A 10,778-nucleotide genomic window follows, 5' to 3' on the forward strand; every position below is an offset into this window, starting at 1 on the left:
AGAAATTGGACTGGACCTTTTTTTTTTTTTAAGGATGGGTCTAAGAGGAAATCCTATTTCTTCACACGCATTCTATACAGCTAAAAAATTTCAATTCAAACTGGAAAAAAAAAATACTTCTTTATATAAGGAATGGTTGTGTTTAATACCCGCTGTGGTATCTTCTGTTCAGATGCTTTTGCATGAGCTACAGGTAAAAGATATCCAAAAGGTCGTAATAATCTAAATAAGCAATATTTCTTTTCAGGCTATATTTCTAGAATGCTGAGGAATTATACACTGCGTGCCTGTGACGGTGAATACGTATCCCTCAAATGTCCTCACAAAACCACCATCAGCATCCAGTCTTCATTCTATGGAAGAAATATGCCCAGCCACCAGGTTTGTCCATCACGCCACACAAAGTCAGTCGCTACGTTTGTCAAAGAGGATGTATCCTGTTCTGCTGGGACATCTCTTCAGGTATACCTTCTGCCATGTTATAAAAGATTAAAAAACAAATGTTTTCTGATGATCTTAACTTCATGATCTGAGGACACATTTACTTTAGTTTCTGCTTTACACTGTTTTGCATCTTTTTGAATTTTTGTTAGAACAGGAAATGATGGGAAATCTTTTTAGCTGTGACACATGCTATAAAAGAACATTTTTTTAAATTAAAATGAGGAAGAGTTAGTCAAATTTCTAGGCCAAATACAAATATTGTAGGAGTAACCATATACCGTGTTTCCCCGATGATAAGGCAGGGCCATCAAATAAGACAACCCCCCCTTTTTAGAGAAAAATGAAAAATAAGCCCCCCCCCGCAAATAAGCCACCCACCGATACCTGCACTTACCCGAATCGGGTGGTACGGTGGGTGACTCCGTGTGGTTCCTCCGTGTGTGCCGCGCCTCGTCATGAAGAGGAAGTGACAGGACTGCAGTGCGCGCACGTGACTCCGCCCAAGCAAACACAGGCAGCTTCCCTCATCCCTCCCTAACGGAGACTGCAGGAGTTTGTTCACGGGTTCAGACAGGTTTTTTTTGCTGTGAGCAATACCACTTACTCTATATACGGTAAGCTTTAGAATGGGACATTAAATGGTACAGTATATGATGAATTACAATGGGACATTTAATGGTACGGTATATTATTGATTACAGTAGAAGGGGACAATGAATGGATCAGATTAATCAGAAGGGGACAATGATTGGCACAGATTGATCAGAAGTGGACATGAATGGCACATGATTGATCTGAAGGGGACAGGAATGGCACATGATTGACAACAATAACTGTGTACTGTAGTCTTCTTCATGGGTAAATAAGGCATCCCCCTGAAAATAAGCCCTGGAGCATATTTTGACCTTCAAAAAAAAATAAGACAGTGTCTTATCATCGGGGAAACAGGGTAGTAAGTCTTAGTTTGACTACTAGCTTGTGGTTGAAAAGTCCAACCATTTGTACTTAAAAAATGAAATATTAAATAGAATAAAACAGGAATCTTTAAGACTGATAATGAGAAATGATTACCAATCCAGACTAATTTGATGGCACACATTTTCAAACACAAGGGCTGGGATACAGGTGCTCTTTTTCCTTAAAGATGGGACAAAGAATTGTTCTGAAATGTATGAAAAATAAAGCTTCTTCATATCCCCATGTACATTGCTTAGAACCATTACTGTCAGGATGGAGGCCTGCGTTCCATTAGATTTTGCTATATGAGAGTTAAGGAACATGGAAGTTTTCTGATAAAGGTTAGGTCATGGATGGGCTAGTTTATGTAGGAAAAGCTGAGTTAAGAGAGATCACCGGCACTAAGCACTCCTGCTACTACAAAGTATGAGAACAGTCTGGATTAGTACTCTCCATCTAAAAGGTTACTCACATAAGTGCGTTCACAATTTTTAATTAAATTTATTTTAAATAATGTTTGCATTATCAGTGGCACTTATAATTTTACAGAACAGTTATACTTAAAGTGGAACTAAATTCTCAGTGTTGGTTAGCATTTGCAATGACTGGCAATTATGTGCTGCATACTTGCTGATTATAGCACACCAATGTAGGTGCCATTATTGCTCCCTTCTGCAATAAAAGGATGTGTCTGCTTTTTTAATTTACTATTTCAACACAGGTAGTAGAATTTTATTTTTCAGTTGTAGCAAAACTGGAAACAAGGGCCAAAGTCCGATATGTTTTTGTATTGTAAGGGAGAGGGTTCTTTAGGTGAATGCATTTTTTTTTTTATACATGCATTAGCCACGTCAGGAGGTCTGGTATTCTACTAACATGCATCAGCATTGCTGATCATGCTTACATCATTGTTTAACTTGTCCATTGTTGATTTAATGAATTTCCTGTGGTTTACAGTCAATTACCTGTGGAATAGCACATAGCCGGAGGGTATGTTTAGTTGTCCCTCAGTTTTCAGCTTTTTATTACTCTTTGTACTGCGCTAGTAATGTAAGCAGAAGCTAAATCTTCCCTGTTGACATCCAGTAAATAGAAGCCTGGCAGGCAAGCAATAGTTAGGTTTCTCTCCAGACAACTTGAAAGTTGTTTGTTTTATGATAACAGACCCTGGAATACCATCCCCATACAATTTCAACAAATTACTACATCTTGATGAGTTACATGGCTAAATACAGACATAGAATGATTGACTGTCCACTAATATCTATTTAGTCTTCAATACAAAGCACTGCTATTCTAATGTACCTTCAAGGGCTGACACTATACTGTGTTTCAAGTCTGTATTTTGGTCTTGTTTTCATGTAAACATTTCCTAAGCAGTGCAAAATGTTGAGTTACATTTGCAAAAAACTTTTTAGAACTGAAGCCTCCTAAACTTTTAAGCCAAAACTTTTCACAATTGGGCGATTCCATGTTTCATTTGAAGGTCACTGTTGCTGAGATTTACCACCTAATATTTTTTCTTTTTTATTCACCCTGTGAATAATGTATTCTCCCTGAAATTAGCTACCAGTAACTTATATCTCTTTGGGAGAATCATTTTAGTTCCTATTAAAAATAATGAGTTTTTCTGCCATCTAGTGGCTAATCCCAAAAGTGCACAGCTGTCAGAATAGGAAGTCCTGTCTGTGTCTACAAAAATTTTGAATCTGACAATAAAAATAATTATTAAATAGAGCCACATCAGTTCCAGGGACAGCGATTACCAGGACCAGGAGTGGTAGAAAAACTAAAAATTCTGAAAAGAGCAGGGATGAAAAGGAAACCTGTGGGGACCCCAGCACTGGTGACTGCTGCTTCAGGTATTTCCCCTAAATTTAAAACAAATTGCCCCACCGTCAAACATGGAGGTGGACACATTATGTTTTGGGGGTGTTTTTCTACTAAGGGGACAGGACACCTTCACCGCATGAGGGGAGATCCTGGATGGAGCCCTAGACCGAGGTAGATTGACAGTTATTTTGTGTTTCTTCCATTTGCAAATTATCTTGTTAGCTGTTGTCACCTTCTCACCAAGCTGCTTGGCGATAGTCTTGTAGCCCAGTGCAGCCTTGTGTAGGTCTAAAATCTTGTCCTGGACATCCTTGGACAGCGCTTTGGCCATGGTGGCTGGAATCGGATTGATTAATTGCTTCTGTGGACAGGTGTGTTTTATACAGGTACTGTAACAAGCTTGGATTAGGAGCACTCCCTTACAGAGGGTCCTCCTAATCTCAGCTCATTACCTGCATACAGTGAAGACACCTGGGAGCCGGAAATCTTGCTGGTTGATAGTGAATCAATTACTTATTCACTCATTACAATGCACATCAAGCTCAGACTTTTGAGCGTTCTTTTGTGGTTATTCTGTCTCTCACAGCTACAATAAACCTACCATTACAGTTATAGACTGGTTATTTCCTTGTCAGAGGGCCAACGTACAAAATTAGCAGGGGATCAAATACTTCTTTCCCCCACTTTACATCATATCCTCCTCCACAGCCTTTATCCAGGGAAAGGATCCCATTAAAGCAACGTCGAGGAAAAACCGCAAAAGCCCAGAAATCTACGCTGGAGCAAAGAGCAAATATTCCTTGTACTGCAAACTGCACAATTTTGAGGACATAAGGGATCATTGTGACAGGGGGGACCACACTGTCAATAGGCTAAAATCAAAGAGTAGTTTTGAAAATCCTTGTCCATGAGCAAAACATGTCCGGCCCAAGGTCTCTAAAAAAATCCAGAGCTCTGGCCAACTGTATGGTACAAATTTTTACAGCTTTTTTTTTTTTTTTTTTTAAGTCAGACCTGTAACAAATCAAATATTTGAGTAGCACAAGTAACAAAGTAATACTAATTGGCTTTAACTGCTTCAGAGAATTCAAAGTAGAGTGTATGGGTTGAATTATAAAAAACTAAAGCAATTTATATGAACAGTATCTTTACTGGAACAAAAAAAAAAAAAAAGTATTGGCTAAACCTAATAGCACTGTGAAAGGTGATTTTGCTCCTACAGTTGGAAACCGTGAACAAAGGCCGCAAGTTTAATTTAATCTGCTCCTTCACCAGCTACCTATGTAATTAATGTTGAACTGCACTAGTCCTGCAAATAAAAGAGGATCACAAGTAACCTGTTTTTCTAGGTACATTCATATACTTTGTTTCCACCAATATAATGTGTGACCCTGTATTACCCATGCCTTATTGTACTATATAAGGCTTAAGAAGTTTAAAATTAGTTTGTGTTTGTAGTTTTATTGTTCTGCAGACATTTAATTCTCAATGTCTGGTATATGGTGAGAGGGCAGACAGTTTTATAGAAAATATTGTAAGGGATAGACCCCACGCCCAATATCTTTCCAGCTGCATGTGTACCCTATACCAACATGTGCTGTCCTGGGCCATGCAGAATTAGGGGTGCTTTATACAAGAAGCTGTTAGTAAAGCCTAGTTATGTCATAGGTCCTATGAAGAAAAATAAGTGCATGAAAGTCCTAAATGCTTAACACTGTTCCTTGCAACTCATCATTTCATTAATAATTTTTTACATGAAACGATGAACCACAGAAAACAGGGAGAGGCTCTACCAATTTCTCTTCTTCGGGCCTGAAGGATGTCTAATCTTGGCAGCTTTTCATGCTCAGACATAGATTTCTGAAGTCTGTCAGGATTTCCACTTTAGAGCCTAAAGGCTGCTGTTGGATGATTGCACTGCAGCATTGTGTTTCTTTTAGAAATAATGTAATAGGGGAGATCATATTCACAAGGATGTGTTCCAAATGCCTTGGTTATCAAACAATAAGTTTATCTTCCCCCTCTTGTACAATTTGCTCTCAATGCAACATATGCCATGTCTTACTATTCCCCAAAATCAGTGCTTGTATTGCATCTTCAGGGATCCATTGAAAATTCATTCATTCAAAAGTCTCATCCAACTACTGATTTTATACTGTAGGCTCACTCAAATAGCTCAACTGTCAACTGGTTGATTTTGATCTTCCATACCATTTAAGCTTTATTATTTATATTTGTGCAGCTGAATTTTGCTGTTCTTGACAGGCAAATTTTCCTTTTATATTTGATGATCCGTTCCTTTAAATATATCTTTCCCCTTAGTATCCATTAAACCCAATAAATAAAAAAAAAAAAAAAATCAGATTATTCTGAATAATTCCCAAATTTGTCTTCCACAGCATGGATCTAGAAGAAAAGTTTTTTCAGCCCTTTAATGGTGGCACATGCTCAATGTTGCTCTGCCAATGTTTTTAAGACACTGGATCTTCAACCAAAGCTCCCCCCCCCCCCATTTCCCCGTGGGTGCAACATACAGAAGACCACCAAGTGGCTAGATATCAACACTAGGATGTATAACAATTATCACCTGCAGTACACAAAGTTTAGGTATATGTATAAAATGATTGGAAACCTTAACAGAACAGTACCTGTAAGTTAGTCCAAAGTCACTCTGTTTGCCGCTGGTGACATCACTCATCAATCAGAAGTATGTTGTTTGACGTTAGGTTATTTATGCCTCAGTCTTTTGCTGTGAATATATTCAAGGGCCTGGGATATCTGTATTGCACAGCATTTATCAGTTCTTTAATTGCAACCTGGAAAGTAAAGGCTTTCAGTAATATTTCACAATTTATTTTGGCCTAAAAAGCCACCCCATACCACATTGTTGATTCTTAAACAGCACATGGATTGTCACATCTACTTAAGTGCAACCAATCTTATCATTGGCACTGAATTTGGCATTGTAGGGAGGATGGAAAGTAGACCACATGACATAATTCCTGCCAACGTTTCCAGTAAAGTAAAAATTTGCGACATGTAAAATTTTGGATCACCTGTCAATAGTCACCAGGACTGGCAGTAGAACAGAATTAAGAGGAAGAGAAAATTGTACTACTATTCTGTTACAATAATGAGACTCCCCTCACTCAATAAAGAATTTTCCTATTACAGAAAGGAATGAAAATAGTGCAAAAAAGGACAAAATAACAGACCAGTGTTTTACCCATTCCTTACTGTTTCGTTTAATAAACTTTACACTGCACTCGGAGGAAGCTTACTTTAAGTGTTAGGCTACATACACACACTTATAGTTGTTAATGATCATACCTACAGTGCCATTCTGTTCTGAGAGGGGAAAAAATGAGCGAGCTACACCCTGCTGCACTCCTCCCTTTGCTTCCATTGAAGTTCCTAAATCCACCAGGATGGATCCATAATAGACGTCTGAACACATCAGATTCTGGTTTCAGACAAACCCAACCGTTTGTATCGGCCGAGAACCATCTGACATGTACATAGTCTTACCTAACAGCTAGTGATCATGTCCCATTTGTATGCAAAACCTGCCCCATGGCATAAGACTGTTCAGAGAAGGTTTGTTTCTTACCAAATTAGCCAACTCCAGTTGATAGAAGACCAACAACAAATCAAATAATGCCTGTGTCAGCAAATTTTCCTTTATCTGGCTGGATGATTGAGTGGAGAGATCCTGTGGGGGTCAAATCCTGGAAAAGAAATAAGATTAGGAGGTACCCATAAAGCTGGAATGAGTAAAGATTACTCATTACTTAGAGAAAGAAGAAAGTACAGCAAGTGTTAAAGATATATGACAACGGATGACATTTATTACATGAGCCAATAACTTTGCTTTGGGTGATAAGTGAGAATGCAATAATTCTTATCATTTATATAGGTTACTGTATATCTAGCAGTAGTCACAATCAAATGACATGTATAGTTGAAGACATGAAGCTTGGTGTCAGTATCCAAACAAAGAAAAGGAAGAGACCTGCATGGCAGCATACATGGAATAGTCTTAAAGTCAGGGATCTTCCAAAGAGCCACCCACCTAACATAACATATATAGGTAAGGAGAACTGGTTCACAGAGGTGGCTTAACCTTAGATTTGGTCTGCTATCAGACCATGAAAGTGACAAGCAACTGGGTCTCCCCATGTTAAGGAGAGGTAATTTGAGGCAAGCTTGACTGCTTAGACTCTGGAGGTATGTTGAACTTACAACAGAGCCTCTGTATAGTTGGAAGCAGAGTTGGGGTACTGGACCTCTGGGCAATCAGAAGCAGGAGAAATCAGATCAAAAACCGGATTCAATATACTGACAGAAAGCCACAACATCAACCAGGATTGCACCCGTCCTGATTCAAATAATGGCAGACCCAAGCTAGGACTTCCTCAGTCAGAATAATAGAGCTTTTTTTCTCTGGGTAGGAAATACAACAAATTGCAGCTGAATATATATATACATCAATAAGGAAACTTTTATATTGGCGACAGTATATTTACTTTAGGTGGTAGAAACATGCTTCCATTAGAGTCTATGGTGGTACCATCTCATGAGCATAGAAGTTGTCCAGCACATAAATCTCCTGTTGTTGAAGATTGTTCTTAGTAAATAATCACCAACCTTCTGCCTGTAGGGGCAATAAGAGCTGCCACAGAATCTGGCATAATATGGGTCAGATTGTTCTGTCCAACAGCTGCAAAAGAACAGGAAATGGATAGTAGCAGTTACTACTTACAGCCCTTGGTTGTTGCAATGAGCAACCAATTTTTTTTTTTTTATCAAATCTGAGTTACAGAAGGTGGGTAGCTGGTAACTGGTAAATGAGGTTCAGATTAGAAATTCCCTAACTTACCAGGGTAAACATATTCAACCAATTCAAGAAACTGTCAATGTGCTCAACATCAAAAGGGAGAAAGAAATAATCTGTATGTGTATTCACTATCAGGGCAACCCTAAACAGACTTATGGGGCCTATACCACATGGATTAGATATTTATCTTTCCAGGAACAAATATCACAGTATTACATTTTTTCTTTACATAGAAGAGTAGACAACCCTTCTAAATAAAGTAAAAATGCTTTGAGTTTAGGTACACTTTAATCAACATCCAAACAAGTTTAGTTGAATGCAACTAAATACTAGCTATTGTGATATTGGAAGTGTCAACTTCTGCCACTGGAAAAAAAATGTATTCAGGACTCTAGGCCAAGATGTGCTGAGAAATCTTAGTAACAACAGGTTTAGCATCGACACTAGCCAAAAATCAAAAGAAAATTTTTTTTTTTGCTCACTCCATTGTTAATCAATGGTTCCATCTTGCCAAGCCTGAAGTTAGTGATAGAAAAATATAAAAAAAAAAGAAAGGCAGGCTTTTGCTGGCTTTGTATTTGTGTATATTAAGTGTTTGTATCATTGTATTTAGAAATGGACATTGATGAGGTACTTTTTGGTTGAGAAATATGTTGCTTAATAATTACATTTTACAATACATATGAACGTTTTAAGCATTTGAAATAAAACATACATGACACAGGTTACAAAAAAAATCAGATTTAAAAAAAAAAAAAAAAAAAAAAAAGTTGTACTCAAAAAGGTACTAGTGTCTCCAAATATTTCCCGACACGTTTCACCAAACTAATGGGTTCTTCAGGGGATCAAGAAACTTGGGTGGGTATAGACTAAAGAAAAGGGCAGATAAAACAATTTGCTTAGATGGATACAAACCGTGATATAGAGAGCATATCCTATTACATAGCAATAGAAACGAGTATTATGATGATACATTAAAACAAGCAACTTGTTATCATACATGTTCGTGATAATAATAATATATTCAGAAATGTGTAGTATTTGCTTACAAGGAAGAATGAACAATAATGTTTACATGGCAAAAAGATTCTATGAGTATACAATAGTTTTAATATATGATTTTCCCAGTCAATTAGTCAGCATATAAATTCAAAGTTATAAAGTTATATTCCATAATGTAAAGGATATTAGGAAGACTTACTGAGGGTAGAAGAGAGGAATCCAAAATATAAAAGTAGTAAACTTTTTGCCATGTCAACATTATTGTTCATATCTCCTTGTAAACAAATAATTTATTCAAAAAAAAATGTGCAGTATCATCATCACAAACATGTATAACAAGTTGCTTGTTTTATTGCATCATCATAATACTCACTTGCTTCTATTGCTATGTAATAGGATATGCTCTCTATATCATAGTTTATATAAATCTAAGCAAATTTTGTTTTATATGCCCTTTTCTTTAGTCTACACCCACCCAAGTCTCTTGATCCCCTGAAGCCATTGATTTGGCGAAACGCATCAAGAAGTATTTGGAGACACTAGTACCTTTTGAGTACAACTTTTATTATTTATTTTGATCTGTGATTTTTTGATTTAACATTTGTCACGTGTACGTTTTTTTTCAAATGCTTATATAGTTCATATGTATTGTAATATGTAATTAAGCAATATATTCCTCAACCAAAAATTACCTCAATTTCTTTTTCTAAATAACATGGATACAAACACCTAACACACAAATACAAAGCCAGCAAAAGCCTGACTTTTTCCTTTAAATTTTTACCAAAAAATTAAATAAATCTTTGGGAGTATTAACTGAACAGCTATATAAGACTCATTTATACTCATATCATATGTAAGACTGAACAGAGCAATGTCTTTAGCAGAACATACATTACTGAGAATGTCCACTAGATGGCATAAATTCCTGCTGCACATTGCCATGCTGAATGGCTATGAGATGCAGCACTTACAGTTTTCCCAGGTTTTCAAATTGTCTACAGGAGTGATTGATTTTCCCACAAGAGAATGTCTGGTGAATGTCAAGATTCACTACTCTATAAACACTCTACAAATCTTAGATTGCCCTAATAAACCACACACACACACACACACACACACACCTAATTAAAACTCAATAAAAAAAAATGACTCAATGAAAACTAGCCACTCACCTGCATACAATATGCACGCCTGTGGTGCACTTTCATTTTCAAGGAAGTGACGGCAAAGTCTACTCATGTCACACTGCAAAGTTTGCTTAATCATATCCTAAAATGAACTTTGAAATAATTATCTGGATGAAATAGGCCCGTCCCTAGATGAATGCTTACCCCTGTTCCTTGCAACTCATCATTTCATGTTTTTTTTACACACACACACACACACACACACACACACACACACACACACACACACACACACAGTGGAAAAAAGCTAAAAACAACATTCTAACCTTGCCAAGGTCAGGATATTGTAGGCGAAATTGCCCAGAGTACGAGCAAGGTTACAGGTCCTAATGCTAAATGCAGTGTTACGCTGTGTACACACGTCAGATGATTATCTGAACAATCATGCCCATCTTGGATGAGAAGATGACATGGTATACAGTGGTCGGCTGATCATTTCCAGCAACAAAAAATGGTTTTACCCAGCCTTAGGAATGTGAATTCTGGCTTCTATAGACCTACTAATGACAAGCCAG

At 37.3% G+C, this 10,778-nt stretch overlaps 1 protein-coding gene across 1 annotated transcript in view; it reads left to right on the top strand.

Annotated features, from left to right (window-relative positions):
- Positions 1-10,778, top strand: part of EVA1A (eva-1 homolog A, regulator of programmed cell death) — a 160,653-nt gene that overhangs the window by 31,591 nt on the left and 118,284 nt on the right. Inside the window, exon 2 of the mRNA XM_072407442.1 lies at positions 248-462. Coding sequence (XP_072263543.1) covers positions 248-462 — 215 coding nt within the window. The remainder of the gene's footprint in view (positions 1-247; positions 463-10,778) is intronic.

Source organism: Pyxicephalus adspersus, chromosome 4 (genome assembly GCF_032062135.1).
Source record: "Pyxicephalus adspersus chromosome 4, UCB_Pads_2.0, whole genome shotgun sequence".
Lineage (NCBI taxonomy): Eukaryota > Metazoa > Chordata > Amphibia > Anura > Pyxicephalidae > Pyxicephalus > Pyxicephalus adspersus.